General features: G+C 35.9%; 1 protein-coding gene across 2 annotated transcripts in view; it reads right to left on the minus strand.

The window, feature by feature from the left end:
• Nucleotides 1-26,388, minus strand: part of LOC131060971 (protein PSK SIMULATOR 1) — a 141,019-nt gene that overhangs the window by 91,093 nt on the left and 23,538 nt on the right. For both annotated transcript variants that reach the window (XM_057994462.2, XM_057994461.2), the window contains exons 3-5: nucleotides 25,442-25,534; nucleotides 25,221-25,311; nucleotides 16,802-16,895 (exon numbers count right to left, since the gene is read on the minus strand). In XM_057994462.2, the coding sequence (XP_057850445.2) occupies nucleotides 16,802-16,895; nucleotides 25,221-25,311; nucleotides 25,442-25,534 (278 nt within the window). The remainder of the gene's footprint in view (nucleotides 1-16,801; nucleotides 16,896-25,220; nucleotides 25,312-25,441; nucleotides 25,535-26,388) is intronic.

Genomic DNA, 26,388 nt, shown 5'->3' on the forward strand with positions numbered 1-26,388 from the left:
AACCTTTTCTTATTATTACTTGTCGTAGGCAATACAATTGCATTCACTTAAGCCTAATTAATCAATTTCTAGCACCAATTAAAGTGATTATTATTTTTGTTTTCGAAATAAACTGATTAATTATATTTTTAAACTAGAAATTATTTATCTACAATATGATTAGATGAAAAAAATTGGCATCATAGGAGCAAATTTATAGGAATGATAGATTTTATAGACTTTTTTTAGATTTCTTTATATTTAAAAAATAAATGTCTATTTTAAATATTTTTTTCATTTTTTAATATTTATTAATAATCTTGTAAATAAAATGATTTTTCTATATAAATATATATGAATTTTAATATATTTTTCTATTGTTGAAAATATAAGTAACAACATCAGTTAACTATTGTATATGGATTTGATTCAAACCATTTAAGTTAAATAAAATAAAAATTTAAATAAATACTTAAACTATTTCATTAAAAGCATTACACAACAAATATTTCTACTAGGATACCTATCTTTAGAGGAACGTAGGTAAAGTATGCCAAAGATATTATATTTGTTCATTATTCCACTTGAAAAATTATTATATTATAATTAATATTAAAATATTATAAGATATGATTATGTTATTATGTTTTAATATATTCTTATTATTATATTTTTATATTTCTATTAAATTGTCTACATAAGCAAAAAATTCTTTTAGTACCAAATTATTATTATGTTATTATATTTTTATTAAACTCTTGACCAAAACAAAAAAATTATTAAGATTCATTGTTATTATTATATTATCATATCATGAGAAAAACTACAACAAGAATCACACTCACAATATAATAAACCGATTACAATGTTTAGGCAAGAGGCCAAGGAGCTCACTACCCTTGAGTGGACTTGCAAAACTAAAATGCACAACCTTAGGTCAAGATATAATAAGGACTTGCAAAAACTGAAGATTAATTCTTCAGGAGTTTTGATACAAAAACATCAAAAAGGTTGAACTGTAGAGAACTGCATTCACTAGAATATTGATCACATTTCACTGTTCAAAATAAATCTCAAACTTCCTTCATCGCTGCTCTTCTATACATACGAACCTTTGTACTACTTCACATTCGCTTCACTCAATATACACTATTAATTGTTTTATCTACTTAATCATTCCATCCTTTATATACCATTTGCAACCACAATATTATCAACAAGGTTGGCCAAAACAAGTGTTTACATGCAAAATGGTTAGACAAAAAACCAATCTCCAGGACAATACTGAAGACAATAAAACGTATGAGGGATCACACCATGTTGGCACACCTTCCAAACACTTCGAAAATAGCTCTTATGCAACCGCATGCTACAACAACACAGACCAAAATACCATAGGTCGGCCCTAAATATCAATTCTATTAATGTGCACCAACACAATTGATTCAATTTTCAATGCGGACCACCAAACATACTCGCAGATGACCAAAATAGCTACACAAAACATCAATATACACAAAACAACAAACCACATCACTCTAACCAACTGAAGACAGAGGAATGCAATGCATTCCTGCACACTATTACTCTGTCACCGAACCAACCAGAATTCAAACCTAAATATCTTCAACTGTAAAATGCATGAGCATATGAAATCTGGAATATGATGAGCATATATATTCATAAGTATCATACTACAATCGCATGATCATTTGACACACATCTGCCACAATTCAGACTAAAGACCTGACTGACAAACAATTCACCAGAATAGTCATACTTCATTAAATCACAACTTCAAACCATAAAGACTATCACTAGAGGTCTGGAAACACCACAATAAATCATTATTTTCCATCTCAAATGTCTACAAGCAATCTCCATACATCCACTTAAATATTTTTCATTGTCATTAAAAAATATCTATTTTCACTTTATTATTTATATTATATAATTTTAGAACGAAGGTGCTGCGCGGGGCTGTATCTGTGTTCGGCCAGGGGAAACCCTAGCCGATTTTCTTCATGTGGCTACATTCGAGGGTAGTCTACATGTAAGGGGGGGTTCTGCTAGGTGCCAAGGGTGGCATTGGGTGTTGCATAGGTGGTGGAAAACCCTTGTTCGAGGCTGTTTCTTTTTATGTTTGTTGTCTACTAGGTGCCAAGGGTTTGGCGTTTGGGTGTGGTGTGGTGACTACGTTGGGCTTTGCCCGGGCCGGTTTTTTTTGTTTGGCTCAATGGGTGTATGCCCTTTTTCTTTTGGCATGGCAGATCAAGGGGCTTCTCGAGGTGAATCTATCCTTGAGTCATCGGTTTCTTCAAATCCTCCTTTACTGCATGCATGCGATGCTGATGTTCAATCCAAACCCTTGACGGGTGATTCTTCCAAGAGTGCTTTTAAAATCAAGAAGGTTAATGGGTGCTTAGAAAGGAGCTCGGATCGTCCAATCTTGGTGATTCTACCCGATACCATCTTTTAGGAAGTCGCATATTGGAGCAATCGTGCTCTCATTTGTAAGTTTTTGGGGCTACGCCTGTCTTTGCCATTTTTAGAGTCATGGGCTCAAAAGATCTGGAGCCCGGAAGGAGACTTTGAGATCTTGGTCGCTGCGAATAATTATTTTTTAGTTGTCTTCTCTTCCATGGCTAATCGAAACAAAGTTTTTGAAGGAGGTCCATATTTCTTCAACCAGGTCGGATTGTTCATCAAACTTTGGCATGTGGGGTTTAATTCTGCTCAGGAGCTTCCCTCGCAAGTTCCAGTGTGGGTTTGTCTCCCTCGACTTCCATTAGAACGTTGGAAAAAGTGATATTTTTCACTCAATCGCTCTATTGATCGATAAACCTGTGGGATCTACATCTCAAACTCTAGATCGCAAGGTAATTTCTTTTGCTCGTATATGTGTTGAAGTTGATTTGAATAAACCTTTGCCAGATTCAATTGAGATATGTTTAGGAGCTTCTTCCTGGGTCCAGCAATTGGACTATGAAACGTTACCCTTTAGGTGCAGAATCTATCATGAGTATGGACATTTGCAAAAGAAATGCCCCCGTTTTAATCAGTCAAGGGAGACTCCTAATGACCCTTCCAATTCTACTCCACAGGTGGATAATGGGAAGGGTCCTATGCATGTTGAACCTTCAGACAAGGATGGTTTTACTCCTATAAAGTCTCGAAATAGGGGTAGGGGTCAGAAGAGGACTTTGAGAGACAGACAAATTGATGAGAACTTTAACTGGTTTGATGTGCTAGAAGATTTGGTACAAGAAGGAATTCCTATGGAGTTATCCTTGGGTGTTAAGGGTGCAGGCAAGGATGTTCACACGGATGGACAGAGTGATGTGCCTATCCTACCTCAAGAGAATCTTCAAGTTGGCCAAATGGATACTGAGTTGCCTTTACAACCCTCTATTGAGCCAGATCCTAATGGGGGGTTGGCTCCTATGGGGGGGGGGGGGGGCTTACTACTAGCAAACAGGTTGTTTCTTCATTGGTGTGGACCCTTGAATCAGGAAAGAATAGCAAGGCTCCTCAAGGTCTTGGTTTGCAACAAAAATATTTAAAGAAGGGACCTGCAGAGAAGTCTTTTAAGGTAGGTCGTAAAACGGACCATGGGAAGGTGAAGTTAATGCGTGATACGTTGGTGGAATTTGGGTCAGTGAAAACCATTGACTCACATTTCTCCCAGGCTCATAAATGATTGTGCTATCCTAGAATGTAAGGGGCATGAACAGCTTCCCTAGACAAAAGGTTGTTTGCAGATTAATTGATTCTCAATCTCTTGATATTGTCTTTATTCAGGAAACTAAGCTAACAATGGATGGTTTAGCCAATTGTGCTCCTTGTGTCTGGCCCCATGGCCATTGGCAAGGAGTTGGTGCTCATGGTAGTTCGGAGGGGCTTGCTTGCTTCTGGAACTCGAGGAAGATTACCCTCTTGTGGTGGATTTCTAGCCATTCTTCCATTTCTATGGTCGCTTCTAGCTTTGAGACTAGAGAAAGATGCCTTTTCTCTAATATTTCTGCTCCCACTGATATCCCTGGTAAGTCTCATCTATGGTCTCACATCAATTTTGTTCGGTCCCTGGATCCTTTTCTCCCTTGGATTATGGCTGGTGATTTTAATGTTGTTACTAGCTTAGATGAAAAACGAGGTGGGTTAGTCAGGCTAGACCCTTCTTCAAATTTGCTCAGAGATAATATTGGCTTTTTGAACCTCATTGATGTGAAGCCAATTAATGGTGTCTTCACATGGAATAAAAGGAGAAGTGGTGTAGAAGCTATTTCAGAAAGGCTTGATAGATTTATGGTCTCATGCTACTGAGTGAATGACAGGTGGTCTACCAGCTCAAAAATTATTGATTGGAGGAGGGGCTTTGATCATTGGCCTATTAAGTTTTTTGTTGTCTCTTGTAGAATCTCCAAAAACCCTTCTTTCAAGTTTCAATTAATGTGGTTGCGGGATCAATCTCTACAAGATCTTATGACGGACTGGTGGTATGAAGGGATGCCTGCCCATGGTAGAGCTATGTATACTTTTGGAAAGAGGCTTCAACATGTGCAATACAGGCTCAAGAGGTGGAATAAACAATGTTTTGGGAACCTACATGTTCAGAAGATGGAAGCTTAGTCTAAGTTGGACAATGTCACACGTCAAATTCGGGATCAAGGAATGACTTCTGATCTTAGTAAAGCTGAGTCCTTAGCTCTTAAGGATTTAGAAGAGTGGGAGTTGCGTGAGGATATTTTCTGGAAGCAGAAGTCTCGAGTTGATTGGCTTTAGGAAGGAGATTTAACCACAGCTTTCTTTCATAACTTTGTTAAGGCTCAAAGGTATGGGAATTCTATTACCTCTCTCGTCTCTTCGGAAGGGGTTCAACTCTCATCCAGGGAAGAAATTTCAAGGGAAGTTGTCAATTATTTTTCGAATTTGTTCACCAAAGAGGACCCCGTAGCTATGGTCGAGGAGAGGGCCATTTTGAATTGTATCCCCCCTCTAGTGTCTGTGGAGATGAATGATGCTCTCTTACATCCCATTGTGTTTCATATGAAAAAAGGTAAGGCTCCTAGCCCTGGCCCTGATGGGTTTCCAATTGAATTCTTTCAGGAATTTTGGGAGATTATAAAATTTGATCTTCTAGCAGTGGTTCAGGAATCTCATAGGAATAAACAAATGCTAAAATCTATGAATTCTACCTTCTTGGCTCTCATTCTTAAGAAAGAGGGGGCTAATAGCTTGGATCAATTCAAGCATATTGCTCTATGTAATGTGATCTACAAGATTATCACCAAATTGATTGCTGAAAGACTCAAGCCATTTCTCTATGCTCTGATCTCTATGGAGCAAGGCAGATTTGTTGGTGGAAGACAGATTTTGGATTGTGTTCTGATAGCGATGGAGGTTATTCATTCTATGGCAATCTCTAAGGAGAAAGCTATGTTTATTAAACTTGACATGGCTAAAGCTTATGATCAGGTGAACTGGGATTTCTTACAGAAAATTCTCTTGGCCTTTAGCTTTGAAGAGGAGTGGGTGAATTGGGTTCTCAGTTGTGTGACTTCTACCTCCTTTTCCGTTCTTATTAATGGGCAACCTTCTAAGTTGTTTTGTGCCTCTCAGGGACTTCGGCAAGGGGACCCTTTATCTCCCTATTTATTCATCATGGCGGAGGGACTTGGCAAATTTATTAAATCTCAAGTGAGGCAGGGTCTTATTCAGGGCTAGACCTAGAACAATCCTCTACCTCCCTATTCTCATCTTCGGTTTGTGGACGACACTGGTTTGATGGGCATGGCCAGAATCAATGAGGCAATAAACTTTAGGAGAGCCTTGGACATCTATTTGAGAGCTTCAAGTCAAAGAATTAATGAACATAAATCTTCCATCTATTTCTTTAATAATCCTCTGCTTATTCAAAACAAGATAGCTAGAATCCTCAGATTTCAGATTGGTTCTCTTCCCTTGATGTACCTTGGGATTCCATTGGCTTTGGGACCTCAACATAGAGATTTTTGGCAGGGAATTTTGGACAAATTTCAAAGTAAGGTTAGTCATTGGACTTACAAGTGGCTTTCTTCTGCAGGGAGAGTGATTCTCCTAAAGAATGTGGTGCAGGCTCTCCCCATTTATAGGTGTTTTGTGCAGGCTCCCCCCTCCTACTTTGTGAGAGAATTTGATGCTCTTTCTCGCCAATTTCTTTGGTCTAGCAATCCTCTTTCCTCTAAGTGGAGTTTAGTCAATTGGGAGTTTGTTTGTAGACCAAAGTATGCTGGGGGCCTCGGTCTTCGGGCTATTGCTCTTATTGTTAAGGCCTTGGCGGCCAAGTTGTATTGGAGGTGGTGCAACAATCAGAATCAAGACTAGGCTAAGATTCTAACCTACAAGTACCTTTCAGGGGCTAATAGTCATGATGTGCCCGTCTTGCTTTGACGGGCAAGAGCCTTGTACCTGGGACACTCTTAAGAAGGGAGCTCAGCTTATTAAGGAGGGTCTTTTCTGGATCTGTAACAAAGGCTCTGATGCTTTGTTTTGGCAAGACTCTTAGGATGGTCACCCTCCTATTCTTTCTAGTTTCCCGCAGCTTCAATCCCTTTGCAATATTTTTACTAATGTTGGGTGGGTTAAGGTGGAGAATTTTAAAATGGTTAGGCATACAAGTCAAGTGGAGGTGACTTGTTGGAAGGAGCCACATGAGTGGCCCCTGGGTGGCTCTGTTGAGGATCGTGCTGAACTAGCTAATATCTTGGAGTGTAGGTTATGCAACTCCCTTAAAGAGAGAGACACTCTAGCTTGGAGTCCCAGCCCAAAAGGAAATTTACTGTTGCTGAAGGTTATGCTTGTTAGACAGGCAATTGTATGGTATAGCAGATGTGCCTTGGTGGAAGGTATGGAACAACTCTTCTTGGCCCAAATGTAATTTTTTCTTATGGTTGGTTGCTCAGAGGAAATGCCTCACATGGGAGAATCTTCGCAAGAGAGGTTTTCAGGGACCCTCTATTTGTGTTCTTTGTTTGCACAGTCAGGAATGCGGCTCCCATTTGTTTTTTCTATGCCCTTTCTCTAGAGAGATCTGGCATAAGTGGTGGGTGGCATGGCAACATGCCTGCATTCATGCTACCTCTTTACTTGAATGCTGGGAGAGTTTGGGCAGACCTCCAGCGAAGACATCTTTTCTTCAAGTGGCTTGGGCTATTGGGCCTACTTTTATTATCTAGAACCTTTAGTTGGAAAGAAACCGTAGGGTTTTTTGTGACTCCAAATTGGGGAGTTTTCAATTGTGGCAGGAGATAGTTAGCAGGCTTCAAGAGACTATCTCTGCAAAGTGTGATATGTCTGAACGCATTCATCCTGGTTATTATGCTATTGTAAGGAATTTGAACTTGGGGGGTTGTAGAGTGGGTTGCACCGTTGGCAAAAGACCCCGTTATGTTAAGCAAAGGATTTGTAGAGATGGGAGGTGGATACCTCCTCCTGTTGGGGTCTTGAAGATTAATATGGATGGATCCTCTTGTGAGAACCCAGGACATGCTGGTATTGGAGGTAGAGGTAGAGGTAATGATGGTGGTGGTGTTTTTTTCTTCTCTATTTATAAAGGTCAGCACTCTAATAATTTGATGGAGGCTCTTGCTATTAAGATTGTAGTTGAGAGAGGGTATTCTTTAGGATGGAGGATTATTATTTGTGAGTCAAATTCTCAGATTGTTGTGGAGATGCTGAACAAACAAAGTTTGGATGATGTTAGCTGGCAATTAACTTCGGTGGTTAGACAAATTTTGAGTCTGTGTAGTTCCTTGTACTGTCTCTTTTTGTCATATCCCCAGAGAGTGGAATAGAGTGGCTAACTATTTGGTGAAGTAGGCTTCAGAGAATGTAGACGGTTGGGATATTGGAGGAAGCCATATTTTCTAACCTTCGCTCCATTCCCAAGGGACATAAAAATTTTGTGGCATAGGGGTTCTGAGATTATCGTCCACATTGTCCAGCGCTGCGTCTATAGCTCCTAACCACCTGTGTTTGAAGGTCATCTCAGTGATCTTCTTCGCCAATTGCTTGGATACACCCATGTAGAGAAGCATTGCTAAAAAGAAAGCAGCAATGTTGGCATTTGTTCTGTATCTATGGTATGCCTTAAGAAATTCTTCGCCCAAGACTTTTGTAACGCTATACAGAATTAGAGGATGCTTAGAGTTGAGAACCTCCAACAATCTCTTATCCGTAACTTCCCCTAGGAAGGCCATCTGCCTGCAGGTAGCTTCCAACAGGATGGGTGTTTCCATGTCTTCGCATAGAAAGAAACAAGAGATGAGGTGTTTGAATGAGGGATTTTACCTCTATTTAACGTGACAACCCATCCATTATCTCAGAAATCAAGAACAATCTTACTCGTGCCGCACGAAGTATTCATGGATTTTGATAGAATGCATCATTATTAATACATCACGCCGTCAGAAACCTTATTTTCAAGTCATTACTTAGCGAGGTAGTTCATGTCACTTGATGATGAGATTGTCACAAGCCAAGGATGTCGTGACCATCGCATAATGCAAATTTAGATAGTCTATCCGCTTCTACATTACCTTCCCTGTATACGTGGCTAATACGGAACTCCTCCACTTTCTCCAATAGTGCCAAGATTGGCCGTAGCCACTGATTGAGGTGCCAACTTGGTGTCGATTTCCAACGAATAGCATTAACGACATTCAAAGAGTCGCCTTCCAGATGTATTCTTTGAATACCTAATTCCACCCTCAATTGCACGCTATGCAACGCTGCTCTAAATTTTGCTTCATTGTTTGTTGCCACGCCTATGTCTTTTGCGATTTCGTTGATGCGTATTCCCTGGGCATCTCTTACTATACAACCAATACCACTCTGGCCTGGATTTCCAGAAGACACACCATCAAAGTTAATTTTGAGCCACCCATCCTCAGGAGGTTCCCACTTAACATACAACCTCGGATTACTAGCTGCCTATTGATTCCCATTTCCAAAAAGGGCCGGAATTACAAGGCCTGGTAGGGTAATTCTTAATTTTGAATCCCAGTCTGTGAACATATTCTGTTTCAGAGTTTTATACTTAGAAGCTTCATTCATTAGTTCTATAAGACTCTTTTCAATTTTCCCACATAAGGAAACTGATGTCATTTCTTTGTCATGGAAAATTCTTTGATTACGCTCCTTCCAAGTCTCCCATATTATTAATGAGGGAAGGATGTTATAAATATCTCCAAATAGTGCTTTTTTTTGGCTTTGGAACATGTCTGGAACCATTCATCTAAACCTCTTGGGAATGGGCATTGCAGCTTTCGCTTCCCCATGAAATGCCACCAACATTTGTTGGTATATTCGCAGAGCAGAAGGAGATGATCCATATTTTCCTCCTCTTGACGACATAAGACGCATCTGCTTGGACCCAGGATTCCAATTTTCCTCAATCTATCCCCTATTAAGATCTTTTTTTGGTAGGCTAACCAAGCAAAGGACCCTGCTTTAGGGAGTAGGTGTTTATGCCAAAAGAGATTTACCAGCCATTCTTTTCTGTCTATTGCAGCTTCTGTAAACTTGTAACCGAAGCAAACCTTATATTTGCCATCTGAGGAGCCACACCATCTTATAATGTCATCTTCAGGAGATGGACAGATTATTCTTTCCTTGATGATTTTATTGAATAAGTCTTTCTGATCTTGATCAAGGTTTAGAGGATCTACAGACTTCCAATTCCATTTGTTAAAACCATTCACATTAGAGATAAAACCGTAGTCACAGACCTTTTGGCCCCAGAAGGTTGCATGTTTCTCTCATTACCGCCTGCAATGCTGGATTCAGGCTTAAGATGTCCTTACCACCCCAGGAATCATGCCAAAAGGATGCACTTTTTCCATTCCTGATTTCCCAGGAGGCCTGATCATTGATAATATCTCTGCAATCTAGCAAAAAATTCCAAATAGCCGATCCTCGAGTTGGATTAGCAATTGTGAGTATCCTTTTGGGTTCCATTGAGTCTAGGTATTTCATTTTGAGAATCCTCACCAATTTCTAGCTTCCACCCTTACAAATCTCCCAGACTAATTTGGCTCCCATGGCAAGGTTCATTGTAGAGACTTGTCTGATACCAGCTACCCCTGCTGATTTCGGTAGTGAAATATTTTTCCAAGCAATTAAAGGGAATTTTCCTTTTTCCTCTGAGCCGTTCCATAAGAAATTCCTCATGATCTTAGTCAACTCATCTTCTATAGTCGAGGGTAACCTTAGACATGCCATTGAAAAAACCGGAAGTGCTGACAGAACAGATTTTATCATCATAAGCCTTCCAGCTGATGATAACCATTTTCCTTTCCATATTTCAAGTTTAGACTTGCATTTTTCTATTAAATGCTTCCAATAGTCTATCCTGTTGCTTCCTATAAATAGGGGTATTCCAAGAAATTTCCCTGGAAAATTTGCAACTCTAAGATTCAATATTCTCGAGAGTACACCTTGTAGGGTCGGATTAGAATTGATAAAGAAGACTTCTGATTTACTCCAGTTGATTTTTTGGCCTGAGGCTTTGCAGTAATCATCCAGGCATGTTTTAATTGTTTTTGCCTCCCTTCTACTTGCTTCTCCAAAAAGGATCGTGTCATCAGTAAATTGTAAATGTGTTGAGTTTTCAATCCCATTCGCCACCTTGACACCTTTCCGGCAATCCTCCAGTTGAAGGGCTCTAATTGATCTTCCAAGAGCTTCAGCCATGGTTATAAACAGAAATGGAGACATTGGGTCACCTTGGCGAATTCTTTTTGATGCAGGGAAAAAGCCATGTGATGAACCATTTATTAGCACCGAGAATTTAGAGGAGCCTAAATAGTTCTTAACCCATGCAATCCAATCATTGCAAAAGCCAAACTTCTTTAAAACATCAGTTAAAAATTCCCGATCTACCATATCATAAGCCTTTAAAATATCCAACTTAAGTATCATGCAAGAAGTCTTTGTTTTTCTTGTCGTGTGTAAAGTTTCATGGGCAGTAATTATTCCATCTACAATCGACCTGCCCGGAGCAAAACCACTTTGTTCCTCTGAGATGACCTGATTTAAGATTGGCTTCAGTCTATTGGCAATAATCTTTGTCACGATCTTGTAGACTGTGTTGCAAAGAGAGATTGGTCTGAAGTCGCTCATTTTATCAGGGTTTTTCTTTTTTGGGATAAGAGCCAAGAAAGTATGATTAATTGCTCCAAGCATTGTCATCTTTTTCCGAGATTCCTCTACTGCTCGAAACAGATCCAATTTAATAATGTCCCAAAAAATTTGAAAAAAGGCTGCAGAGAAGCCATCTGGGCCCAGAGTCTTATCCAGATTAAGTTGGAAGGTTGCTTTTTTGACCTCCTCCTCAGTGATTACTTTGAAAAGTTCTTTACTCTGGCTCTCCTTGATCAATGAAGGTATTGAGTTTAGGATTCTATTTTTTGCTTCTTGGTCAGTCTGACTAACCCCATTCATGAGGTTTTCAAAATAGTTTATTGCTTCCTGGGAATTTTCTTCTTGATTATTAGCAGTGCTCTCGTCCAATCTTTTTATCTCAGAAAATTTGTTTCTGTTTCAATTGGCTATAGCAGACCTGTGGAAAAAACTTGTGTTTCTGTCTCCATCTTTAAGCCATAGATCCCTGGATTTTTGTCTCCAATGAATTTCCTCTCTTCGAAGGATCTCATTTAGATCAGATTTTAGACTATTCTCCTTTTGAAACAAAGTCTCATCCATTCCAAAGTTAATGACAGAGTTAGTCACATCTTCTAATTCTGTCGTGATTCTGATTTTTTCCTTATGGATATCCTTGAATTGATTAAGATTCCATTCTTTGACTTTTGTCTTTATATACCTGAGTTTCTGATTTAGCTTGAAGAGCCTAGAATGATTACCAAGTTCAAGCTCATTCCACCACAACGAAATGAGATTGTGTAAAGATGGATCTCTAAACCACATCTTTTCAAACCTAAACGGAGCACCTCCCACTAATTGCCCCCTCGAGATCGTCAAGCTTATGGGATAATGGTCAAAGCCAACCAGAGACAGAATTGATGATTCTATCAGCCTGTTTTGCCCAAACCAATTTCCAGCCATCAAGAACCTATCCAATCTCTCTGCAATATTTGTGAAACCTATTCTCCTATTAGTCCAAGTAAAGGAACCATTGTTGGGAATAATATCCATCAAGTGGTTCAGGTCCACAAAGTTTTGAAAATCTTTTTTAGTAGTGCCAAGCCTCTTTATGCCTCCTTTTTTTTCCGATTCAGCCAAAATAGCATTAAAATCCCCAGCCAAAATACAAAGTCCATCATTAATAGACTGAAGTTTGTTAGTTAGCAAATCCCATAATCTTCTCTTTTCCATACTAGTTGTTGGTCCATAAACATTGAATAAAATAAAACTTTCATTATTACATAGATGGGTTACTACGCAGTGTTGCCAGAATTTATCTTCTCCTACGAGTGATATTTTCACAGTCATGGGATTCCAAAGTATTCCCAAACCACCCGAAGCACCTTCAAAATGCCTGAACAATCCATGCCAATGCTTCCAAGACCTCAATCTTTTGTCAATTTCATCTTGGTTCCATTTTATTTCTTGCAGCACCCAAACATCGCCTTTAGTCTCATCAATTTGACGCTTGATTAAGCACCATTTGTCAGGGGCATTTATGCCCCTGACATTCCAAGATAGGAGTCTCATTGCTCATGGGGAAGGGTAATGCCCTTCCCTAAATTAAGTTTTTTTTGCCCATTTGCTGAGCCAACAATTTTCAGCATAGTATACCTCGACTTCCTTCCCCTTTTGCCATTGGTTTTTATATTTGGCTCTTTCATGTTGGAGGTTGTTTTTTCTAAACCTTTAACAGTCATATCCATGATTATTGTTGCATCTGGGTCAAAATCTTCTTCCCATTACGAGGCAGAGGATTCGATTTCTCTCTCCTCCAGAATTATTTCCTTCTTTCCCATGATCTGAGGTTCTACAAAGGAGGTTTCATGTGGGGGACTAGTAGTAACATTAAATGCCAACTGACCTTTTCCATACTATGCTATTTGGATGAAGCTGCAAGTTGAGATTGAATATCTATTTGTAATACTTTTGCTTGTTCCAATAAGTTTTGTGATGCGAGAGGGCTCCCTTTCATGTAATCTTGACTTTGGGGTTCAACAGAGGGAGGTGCCCAATTAACAGGGATAGCCTCAATAAGCAGGTTGGTCTTATCTTGCTCAGTATCCCTAGGATCTACTTCATCAAGAATTGGTTCCTTCTCCTTAGGTGATTCTGTAAGAAGTTCTTCCATAAAGGGAAATTGCATACAGGCGTGGCTTTTCTGAATTGTAGCCGTTACATCACAATCTAGCCCAACATGGTCTAGGGAGAAACATTTAGGGCAGATATGTAACTGGTCTTCCCTATCAATTTTTTGAATACATACCTTTCCCGTGCCCATAATTTTTATTTCTTTAGGAATCTTGGAAAAATGTTGAGTGTTAATGCAAACTCTGATAAAACTTCCCCATAACTTATCTTCCAAAATATCATCCACAGAAACGAAGGATCCAAGGCTTTTACATATATCTTTAATGATATCTATATGCCAATAATCTGAGGGGCAATTGTAGAACCTTATCCATACCCTACTACTAGGAAGGTGATGATGCCGGGGATTAAAATTTGGCTACCAATCAATGATATGGACTTCGATTCCATCCAAAAAGTAAGCTCCCTTATTCCTGGCCTTCCATTTGTCTTCCTTTTTCATAAATTCAATCATGTAAAAGCCATCTAGGAGGATGTTGATGTTTATGTCATCCCCCCAATTTAATCTACACCAAGATTCGAAGCATCCTTTTCACCATTTTCCACCTCGCCATTTGGTAAAGAAGCAAAAATCTTGCAAACTTGACCTAGCAATATTAATCTTATTATCATCCAAAAAAATGGTAGGTCTAAAGGTCTTTCTTACCGGATTGGGTTGAAAGCGAGAGTTTGAGAATTGTCGCTTGCCCCTAAAATCTTAATACCTTTTTTGATCAAATTTAGGGTTAGGTTGGTGGTTAGATCTCCAATTTTTGGCCTGCTCTGCTCTCGACTTCGTGTCTTGCCTGAATCGCCCATCCCTTGATAAGTAGTGGTTTCCACTGTTTCGATCATGCATAATCGGGTTGGATTGCCTCAGTTCCTCACCTGAAATGTTTTTGGTGATTGGATGCCAATTTTGTGCTAAATCCGACGCAGGATGCCTCGCATTACAGAACCAACCATTGCTGTTCCATCTGAAACCGTTTTCCTTCCATTTTTGTTGGTTTATTGGCCATTGGTTGCCATTCGAGTATGGATTTTCAAGGTTATTTGGGCGTGATTGGGCGACTCTTTGAGAGTTTCCTTCTGATCTGGCAAATGATTGATTCCCAATGGAAGTTCTGGCTCTTGAAGTGTTAAGAGGAAGAAAAACATTGGCTTCATCGCTCCAAGAGCAAATATACCCCTGCGCTTTTCGTCCATGGTCAAGGGTTTCAGTTGCCTGGTCTCCGTGGGTTCGCATGTAAATTATGGTTTGAACCAAGGATGTAAGCACTACAGGCAAGAAGCCCCACTATTTCTCCAAGGTTCTCCCCAAGGTAAGGGTACTCCATTTTTAACACGGTAGAGACGAACCCGTGGGGGTTTGAACCTAGGTTGTCGGCACTACAGGCAAGAAGCCCCACCATTTCACCAAAGGGTCATCCCCTTGATTGAATAAATCTTTACCCCTTTTTCAAAAAAATAATAATATATAATTTTATAATTATTAATAGTTATTTTATTAAGATCAATTATAATTAATATTACATAAATATATTTAAAATAATATATAATCTTAATCTAATAATTAAGTTTAACATTAATTTTATTATTATAATTATATAGATTTTATAATTAAATTAGGATTATATTTTTTTTAAATGTAAATTTTCACTATAATATTTATATTACATTATAATTTTTAATATTATTTTTTTCAAGTAAGAGTTATAGTTAATATTATAAAAATATAATTAAAATAATATGATTTTAAAATAACAATTATTCAAAACTATAATTAATATTTTTATTACAATACTATAATTAAACCGGTGAACATAATTATAATTTCAATTATGTTATATTAAAAAATTACAAATAAATTATTATGTAACATTGACGAATATAAAATATAAAATATGAGAGCCATCACTTTCCTCTATGGAAATTAAATTTTTGAAAAATTTCATTTTATTTATTTAAAATGTAAAGATTGCCTTATCAAAGCAGATGTGCAGCTGTTCGTTTTTGTTCATTTATAGGAAATAAATGCTCAACAGTGAAAAGTTATTGTTATGTATGAAAAAATTAATATTTTATCTTGTATAGCAGGGCTAAGGTGGAAAAATTGGTAGCCCTAGGAATAATCAAGAATCTTGATCTTGATTTGTTTAAGATTAATAAATAAATTGATTTGTTTAATATTAATAAATCGATTTTATAATTATAAGCTGAAGACAAATCATTGGAATTTAGAATTTTGAAATCAATATATAATGAAATTGCATTTTAAGAAAAAAATAATAGTAATTAACAAAAATAATAATATGTTGTTTTTCGTACAGCCTGAGTTGGCCTAGTGGTGGAGAACTTGTGCTCTTGAAAGAGAGGTCACAAGTTCGAATCCCACAAGGGGGTAGGGTATGTACACCTTATCGGCTTCGGCCCATTACCAATCAGAAAATAATAATATGTTGTTTTTCAATATAGAAATATTTTTAATGTTCTTGACAAAATATTCATTAAATTTTAATGTGTGATTGATAAGTTTACAGATAAATGATAATAACTTAAATAACAAGTATCACATTTTAAATGTACACCCTGAGTTGGCCTAGTGGTGGAGAACTTGTGCTCTTGAAAGAGAGGTCACAAGGTCAAATCCCATAAGGGGGTAGGGTATGTACACCTTATCGGCTTCGGCCCATTATCGATCAAAAGAAAAAAAAAGTAACACATTTTAAATGAAATTTCATCCAATAAAAAATGACTGTTTATTAATACCTACTTTCACAATAACTAAATCTTTTAATTTCTTATTTTGGTCATGTGAAAATATTATATGTTTATATTTTTTAATTTTAAAAAATATTTATATTTCTTAATGTTTAAATAAGATACAAATTTCATAATTAAAAATAATTTTAAAATGATTGAAGGAAATTCTATTAATAAAATTATTAAATGATCATTTTTTAAAATGTCAAACCAAAATACATATAGCTGTAGGTGCTTCAACCCCACCGTTAGCGGGATTTTCAATGCGCATTCATAATGATATGACTAGACGTGGGTATCGTGCTTGTTTATGCAGGACTACGGAAAATACCCGATAGAAAAGAGGAAAGCAGGCTATTTATCCGTTACTCTGCTTGAAGTTTTTTTTTTAATAAATTTTTTATAATTAATAATTATGGTCACTGTCATCAAATTCTGTAACATGTGATAGTGACACCAAAGTAATAAATGATGTACTTTATGTATGATAAGTTGTATTTTTTTAGAAAAAAATAAAATTTTCACCCACAAACCAATAAGAATATAAAAAATGATATTTTTATAATTATATAAAATAAAAATTAAATTTTAACAATAAAGTTGTTATGAAAATTTTTAATTCTTTGCATTAATTAGTTAAACTAATTCAAAAAAAAATCAATGAATGCAATAGTATGCTGCTGGAATTAATATCTTGTTGCTTTCTTCTAAATTACTATAAAACTACTTCAAAAGTTAGATTCTGCACCTCTCTCGGGCTCATTTGATGATTCATCCTCTTGAAGTTTTCTCCGGTAATCTTGATCAAATCTATCCAAAGCATGTAACTCATGATACAATTCCTGTGGATTACAAATAAAATATTAATGTTCTAGGAACAGTGTAATGTCAAGCAAGTCATTTGAATGAATTTGTGTAAATTATTAAAATAGTCGCTCATTCATCCAAGAACTGTAGAAAGTGTTTAAATGGAAAATATTTACAACATGTACATAGAAGATAACATGTAATTAAATTTAACAAACAATTAAAAATATGTTAGCTTGTTCTTTAGCAAATGTACACCAATAATGAAATATGCATTGACATGAGTTAGTGATTGATAACCCAACCACGCTATATCACATGTAAGCTCTATGAATCAAAGCTCTTAGCTCTTTGAAATAAAAATATATTTATTATTTAATAAAAAATAACCTAGTATGATCATATTAGCTCACACAAGAACTCAAACAGAATAGAGATACCAAACAAACTCAAAGGTCACACACTCTTTTGTCTTAACCACATCAAACAAAGTGATATAGCAACATTGGTTAATGAATTTCATTATATCTCTTCACATGGGCTTAACATACTGTACTAAAAGTTTCAGTCACATGGTTTTATGTATTCTTAAAAGTTGTAATATACCTGTGTTGATGATCCCTTGTTCTTGTACTTATTTTATTTTGTTCTTCCCCTTTGTGTGGCCTTTCTAGGTTTCTCTTCCTAGAACTTTCTATTGTAAACTGTTGTACTCTTAAGTCCCATTAACTTGCTTTTGGTCATCCACAAACATTGAATAATTTCTTTCTTTCTTTCTTTCTAAGTTTATGTGCATCTTTGTTCTCTAAGAAGTTCCTTTCAACTAAATGCTTCATTCTTTTGTAAGCTTTCTTGTATGTCCTTTGTGATCGAAATATGACTTTCATGATCAATTATCATCTTCAATCTTGTCAATTGCTCTACTTCAATAAACTCCATTGGCTCTAAGCTGCTTAGAATGCCACTATATGAGGAAATTTTAGCAATCAAAGAGCACTATAAATAAATGGATTGTCAAATGGTTATGTAGATCTCCCTCAACAAACAAAATAAATCATCAATTTTTCTTAGGTCTTCTTCAAAAAGATTCCCAATTCATTGCTGAATTGTTCTCCCATGAGATATTAATCAATCAAGTTAGTATCTTTGAGGTCCCTCATCTATCCTCAATAGTGAACTTGTTCTTTTCTTTGATACTGGGTTCGTGAGATAAACAATACATGCTTTCGATTCCCTATTTTCTGCCTTTAGCTTTGCCTTTAACTTATGATCTTTTTTCTAACATCTATTTTGCATGTTTAATGGCAAACTGTAAAAACTCAATGTAATCTCTCTGTTCAATAATCCTGAATTGGCCTTTGAAAATTGGTAATCAGCAACTTGCAGATCATGGAAATTATTACCAAAAGAGGAATTTTGATATCCAAAAAAATGTGCCCTTTCTTGTTCTTCTTAAACCTCATTTATCTTTTGACATTTTTTTTATTTTTTCTTCTAAAAGTAAATTGGAAACTTCCTCATGTTAATTCATGGTGCTAGCACTGCACATCTCTTCCAATTTGAGGTTTCTTGGATCCATTATTCATTGCTTTTACTTAATCTCAGTCTCAAGATCTCTCACTCCATATTTTTAATTCCTTTCACTTGGCTGAATTGTTGGAGTTGGAAATGTATGTATGAGAGATTTGGGAATTTCAAACTGAATATGAATTGTATCTAGAAGATTTGTTAACACTGTCTCAATAATTGGAGAACTGCTAATCAAAGATTCAGGCAAATAAAAGATATGCAATTGAATCCTCCAATTCAGTTTACACCAATAGAGCTCTAAATCAAGTGCACGTAAACAAAATAACAAAGTTATAACTTCATACGCATGATAAGCTCGACTCCATCATTCTCCAATCTTTCAAGACCTTGTGGATAATAGTATTCGCTCTCAGCATTAAGCACTAGCCCAAGATGGCATAAAAAAATGGAGTGTGGTTGATTGATGATGCACGTATGATGATGAAAGAAATGATGGATACTATGAAGACTTTAACCAAATTCCAGCATAATAGATATAGATGCCAGATGTAGATGATCAAATGGGATGGAAAAGCCTCTTTTATAGAAATCTCCAAGAGAATGAAGGGCTTAGATTAAGAGGTTATTGCTTATGAATTGTTTCCTTTCCAACTTTAATTCAAAAACTCTTAGTTTTCTGTTCATTAATTAGTCACTGCTCTTAATAATGTCAACTCGTCCCTTACAGATTTTCTTTAGATAAATCGGTCAGCATCCTTTGATTTTGCTACTCGTTGCCTTTTATTCAGATTGTTTGCTGCATTATTAATCTCATTATCGTACAGCATTTGTTTTCTTAAAACGATAGCTGTCTCTAGTTTAATGAGAATAGAATGATTAAGAGGTTAAAGGAGAATGAATAGAATTAAGAGGTTAAAGTGAAATGGAGGGATAGGATTAAGAGATGGAAGAGAGTGAATAAGATTAAGAGGTTACTTTGAATGAAGGGATGACTAATTCCTTGACTACAGATTGCTTATGAATTGTTTCCTTTCCAACTTTAATTCAAAAACTCTTAGTTTTCTGTTCATTAATTAGTCACTGCTCTTAACAATGTCAACTCGTCCCTTACAGATTTCCTTTAGATAAATCGGTCAGCATCCTTTGATTTTGCTACTCGTTGCCTTTTATTCAGATTGTTTGCTGCATTATTAATCTCATTATCATACAGCATTTGTTTTCTTAAAACGATAGCTGTCTCTAGTTTAATGAGAATAGTTGCTTCTCCTTGGAAAATCACTAGAAAAGCTGATTGGTGCATCCCCCTTGTTTGCCCACATTATTGTTTGCCTAAGATCGATTCAGAAAATTATGAAGGTCTTTTTGAAAAGACAATTTTCTTTATTAGGCTGATCGTGCCTTTACCAAACACTGGCATTTATATCACCATTCTCTCATAGCAAAGCCATTGTACAAGTTTGACACACTTACCCTGCTCTATCTCCAAAAGATACTGTGAATCTCTTCGGCTTTAGCCATTTTGCCACCAGAATCAGAGTGCTAGACTAGCAGTGTCACAAGAATGATGAGACCCTTTACTTAGATGATGCATTTACTTCTTGTTGCCATTTTTATAAAAGTACCATTTGAACCTCTTTCCCTCATGGCATCATCACTCACATTTATTTCACTTCAATGGAGTACTGAAAAGACTTTGTGAACTATGTTCCAGCCTCTGGAAGCTCAACTCGTATTTGCCATTTCCAATTCATGAAAGATCTGCGAACACAGTTAGTAGACAAAGTAGGCCATACCCTGACTAAAATGACATGGATACTAATGATAAATCAGATATGAGATGCAAAGTTTTCATAGGGGTACCAATTTGGTACTAGCAATGTTCAAGTTTGAATTGGAATTGATCAAGTAAAAATTTGATAAAATATTCATGATGCTAGGACAATTTGAAAAAATCGCCATGAGAACATAACAAGATGGTTCTAACCTCTATTAATTTAAATTTTGATGGGAATTTTCAATGCATGACATTCACATCAAGATTATACAGCTGAGGCCATCCAGAAACAGTATTAGATGCCATTTGCCACAGAAGAATTGTGCAGAGAGCAAAAAGTCCACATTGAAATTAGGCTTTCAACTTTTGAAACGGTACAAGATCCAGACTCTTGCTGGTGACTAAAAGAAGCAACATTGTTTGTTGTTCAAATGCAACAACAATTGATCCAAATATATCTCAGCTCCACGCCAAAACAAGTCCCAAAAACAGCCAAGGTCGCTACTCAAAGACAGATCCCAGTTGAAACATTTCAAAACCCATTCTTGTCAATGCCAACAGTTGGAAGCAAAGCATTCTTAGGAAGAGACAAGGCAAATCAATTGGAAATAACAGTTTACTGGCAAAGTTAAAGACAATGCATTGACAATCTATGCATATACAAGATCCCACGGCCGCATCTATTCTGGCTCCAAAACAGACCTTTCGTACAGCGTGTTAGCGACAGGTTAGTCAATCGCAGCAGTTAATTGCAAAATCGACGGTGTAAAACGCGCGACTAACACACGTGTTAGTCAATTCGTACTATCGTTTTGGAGCCAGAATAGACGCGTCCAGATCCCACTTGCTTGCAGCTGGTCAAGCGAATCTGTCATCATCCATCGTGATGTGAAAAACAAGCAATTAAAGCCAAAGGTTTTGTGTGTTTGATTTTAGCATTTTACTAAGCTAGAGTGTTACCCACTCTGCAAGTACTCTCTGAGTTGCCACGTACTCTGTTTTTTAGCTCCACAAGTTTTTACAAGTTTAACTCGCGAGAATTTATAGACAAGGGAAAAATATGGATAAAAATACCAACATGGGAAAATTGCTCGTTAAAATGCAGTTTTGACATGTTTTTTTTGGCTATAAACCATGCATTTTCTCTTTTGAGAGGTCAATTTTTAATTTAATGCATTTTGAAATTGAATTTTGCCAGAAATATAAGTTTTTTTACGAAATTTGAATTTTTGTCAAGTATTTACCTAGTTTTTGCTGAGTTTTTGTTAAGAATTTTGAATTTTCCAAGTTTTTGTCAAATATTTGCTGAGTTTTTGCTGAGTCAAAAATTTTGGGCTTGCCAAGTACTCTCCAAGTCTGAGTTTGCAAATCATGCCCAAAACATTTATAATAAATTTCAAAAAATGTAAGAAAATCCATGCAATTCAAGTTTTCACCCAAGTGTTCAAAACTTATAACATTAAATTGACCAAGTAACCAATAAACCTTAACCTTTCATTAGTGAATCAATCATAGCTTGAGAAACACTCATGCATAGCTGGCTCATATCGTAATCCAATGAGAGGCTGTATGATAGGGTTCTGTTACATTTGCCCTCCAAATGCCCTTAAAAATAGGAACAAGCCCTAGGCACTTTTAATGGACATGCACACTTAAAAATCTCCAAGGGCATGAACAAGGTCACAGTGAAAAGGTCATCTTTGGGTAAATCCCCTCTGAGGATAGTAATGGTGAGGATCGCCCGTCTGACTGACCTCATAAAATCTAGGAAATTTCATTAAAATATAGGAAATGATTGACAAATGAACAAAACGAATCCTCACCAATATATATACTTCTCTAGCAATCACCCCTCAACCCACTAAGAAGTATAGAAATGGGCTTGTGGGCCCCACACATGTTGACTCGGTGAAAAGGGGAAACTAGAGAATTTGAAAAATAACAAATGATTGACCTTACTTTGAGACTTGACTAACTGGGTATTCAAATATCATGTTAATTTATTCTTTCGAAGACATGCTGAAGTTTTTTCTCAAAGTACTGCCCATGTTAAGTTTCATTGTTATCATATCAGGCTATATCATCTAGCCTCAGACTTTCTAACATGCATAGCAGCTACTAACTTTGGCAGCCAATACCATTAAGATTAAGGTGATTTAGTCTTTAAAGACAAGCATGAGCTGTAATCCATAATTTACAGAGATATATACCTAAAACCCATACCTCAACTGCCTGACTGTTTATACATGTGCTTAATGGGGCACCTATCGACCCATAGAACCCACAAGTTCCTGTCACCACAGATCTTACAATCTTCCCTGTGATTGTGGAGATAAATTTCAGCATTCATTTTTCATACTAAATCACTCATTCCAAGTCCTAATTAAAGATTTTAGCAGAATAATTCAACATACAGTTATCTAGAATGATCTGAGAATGAAAAAAAATCCCAAGTTTAAATGCATTCAAATTCTTTAAAGAATTCAATTAACAAACAAGAAAGTCCATTAGAATTTGTATTCAAGACAAGGACAAGTCATAAATTGGGTCATGCAGCCAATAATAGGTTGTTGTTGTGTCTACTCATATACATGTGAGGGAAACAAAAATTCATCAGGTACCAAATATTGGTGAGTGATATAACATTTGAAGTACAAGCACTAACATAGAGAATCCCTACATAAATGCAAAAAAATAGACAAAGGTTGTCAAGATAACTTTTAAAGCTAAAGAGTCAGCCAAAACCAAAAATTGCATGAAGCAAACTAACAATAAGCATGAATTGGATGCTCTTAAACAGGATAACCAACTCTATCTTAAAACTTTCTACTTTGTATACGACTTCTTTGTTGATCTACTGAAGCAGTGGCTCGAACTTGAGAATGTTGTTTTATGAATAGCTTATCATATGATTAAAATGCTATCAGAAAAGTTGTTTAGCATGTTGGATTACTAGATATGTCAACGAAAACAATAGTAAGCTGAATGAAGACATAAGTCTAGACAAGATGTTGCAAAACGAAAGAAAGAAATTAAACTGATGTCCATTTATGAATGAAGTAGGTTAACATAACTACAGGTAAATCATCCAGCCAATTTTAGCAAGGGCTGTCAGGACTGTCAAGAAAAAGCTTATTCCAAAATGGCTGGAGTACAGCATAAGCATATTTCTATTCTTTTTAGTTAACCATGTAAGAACAATAAGCATTAATACCAAATGATAGTGAGGTTAGGAACCCCAACAAAAGAGAGGAATAGAGAGATGAAATAGGAGGCATCTGAAGTGGAAAAGCAAGAACTCATCCTGAAAGAGAAGGAAAAAAGTCCAACCGTAGTCCTCACCAGAAGTAGAATACGATACAATGTCTGTTCTATGGTTAATAATCTATTATGTGATTAATAAGAACCTCAAAAATAAACCTTTTATATATAACCAAGCTATGAGGTTCATGTTCATGTTTGAGTTCAGAAAGAAATAATTTTCAAACTAGTTCATCAACTAATAAAAATTATGAAAAAATGGATATCTAAATTCGAAGAATATAAATATAAAAAAAAAAAGGACAAAAAATATGACGAATGGTGGCACTAAAATAGATATATATATTATTGACAATCAAGTTAACCAATCAGTAAAAAAATAAAACTAAAACCACTGATATTTATAATTATTAATTCATATTCTATTTAATATAAAAATTCACTATTCATAATTTTTAAATCTTAAATATAAAATATATTATATTAGTATAGATATCTTAAATACATCTATCTAAAAAATGCCAAGAGATGTCACTATTGAGTTATTTTATTTTACTTTAGTACTATTTAAGAATTATTTTTATTTTGTTTACATTGTTTACTTTAGTTTTATACTTTTATTTGAAGTTGTCTTTCTATTTACTTGAAAGATATTTTACTGGAGCTATTTTATTTTAGTTTATTTACATAAGAATTATTTTATAGTTTTAGTTTTTTGTTTTTTTTAAATATATGTCAAACGTGTTTTTTTTTATTTACATGGTCACAACATGATGATCCAAGCCTTGCTGCCACTGCGGAAAGCCTCTTAGCATTACTAATATAAAGTTATGTTAATCTAAACACAAACTTATACTTTTTAATATAAAAAGATAAACCTTGAATATTTGTTATTAATATAAAGTTACAGTATATAAATAAATACATAAGGATTATAAATTTGTTTTTTGAATAACAGGGCGAGAATGGAACTACACAGCAAAATGAAAAAGAAGACAGTACCATGGGATGAAAAGATGGCAGCAGGAGAATCAAGAATATGGCAACAAAATAGTCAATGAGGATTGAAGAACAGTAGCAAAGCAGTCAAGGAACAAAGTAAAGTACAACAGCAGAATCGCTAGAACACAGAGAAGATTTAACAACAATACAGCAGCAGCATTCAACAGAAAAGAGAAAAGAGGAAACCCCTAACAGCCAACCACCCAGTCCCCAAATAGTGAGTCGACCTAAGCAAAAAGCCCTAACAGAAAATCCCTAAACAAAAACCTCAACAGAAAATCACCCAAACAATAGATTTGAAGAAAATGAAAATCTGGGAAATAAAAACCCTCAAACTAAAAACTTTGATTAGTAAATTAAAATGACTTTTCCAATTGAATTTGTGCATGTTTGTATAGATGATTTTTTTGAACAAATATCAGCAATTTTTGGTGGTTTCTAATTAAATGTGACAGATATTGAATTTCTTTGATAGAATGTGGCGAATTATATGACTTGGTATATAATCTGGTAGGATGACTGTTATTCAAAGATCTCTCTTTCCTTCACAAAAGACAAAAAACAAAATGTTGTTTTTTGCACCAGATTATGATAATATATCAAAATGTACACAGAGAGTGCATAACCATGGTATTTCTTAGCATTTGTGCTTGTAAAGTTTCCAAAGCAAACCAATTAAACCAGTACAGCTCAACATGCTATTATTTATAAATGAATTCTACTATTTAGACTTTAAAAGACAACATATATAGCCCTTCTTTGTTTGTAATTCAATAAAATTTAGCCCACATACAGCTGTATTTTGTGCTAAAGTCATCAACTCTTGCATCACTGCTTCAGCATCAGCCTTTGATTGTTTCTGTATTGGAATTTCCCTACCCAACCTGAACATATGAATACACCAGTTATATTACATTATGTGCACCAAATAAGTAAGACATCTCTGAGATGCTTTAATAACGAGCAAAAATTGATCTGTTTCAAGGTTCAACTAGTCTAAGGTATCAATGTTACTTTTCAAAGTAGCGGTCCAGTTGATGCCACTGCGGATCTCTGCAATGGTTTCCAAATCTAACCACCTCCCCTGCAAAAACCTTCAGTTCATCCCTGCCAACTTGTCAAACCACACACCTCTTAAATTCATGGGTAATTTAGTTTCCTCCAAACAAGTTATTAAAATTCTAGTCAAAGTAACGTAAAATTGAAAATGTCTTTCAGCATAAAAACAGAGTGTACAAAAAGTCATTTATCATGAAAAATGAATAAGGAACTCAACAGGCATATGAGTTTCCCTTTACAAAAGTAGTTCTCCATCTAAATGAAAAAAGCGAATAGCAAAAGATAGAAGAGGAAAATACAAAAATCATGACAAGTGAATAAAGGATAATTTTCCCAAAAAAATGGTTTTAAACCTAGAGAACACTAGGTTAGTTCCCTTCCCATACTGAAATCGCTTATTTGAATAGGGAATTAAGAAAACAGATCTGAACTAGAAAGATCAGAGATGCATTTGATAGGCTAAAATGGTAGGTTTTGATTTTATTTCAGAAAACCCCCTTATTTTAAAGAGCTCAGTTTCAAAGAGCAGACAACACACAAGAAATTGGCAAGCAGTATAGACTTGCAAGTGATGTCAACCAACTTGGAGGTTAACTCGGCCAACATGACCTTCAGGTGATGTTGGTAAGTTTGCAGTTAATCTCAAGAGACCTACAAGGTGATGTCAGTAAAAAGATAGATAATATAAAATTGAAAAAGTAACATCAGAAACAAGCCTACCAGAAATAAACCGGGTGACATCAATAGCTGCTGAATCACGTAAGCAAGTGATGCTAGCAAGTTTGTTTTGGGTCTGTCAATTTTTCAAGATAAGCAAATTTTACTGTTTTGATTTTGAAGTTGATTTTCAATTACTTATTCCAGAAAAGAAGAGGCAAGAAGAAAACTAATATCTTTAAGCA

Source organism: Cryptomeria japonica, chromosome 9 (genome assembly GCF_030272615.1).
Source record: "Cryptomeria japonica chromosome 9, Sugi_1.0, whole genome shotgun sequence".
NCBI classification, from domain to species: Eukaryota; Viridiplantae; Streptophyta; class Pinopsida; order Cupressales; family Cupressaceae; genus Cryptomeria; species Cryptomeria japonica.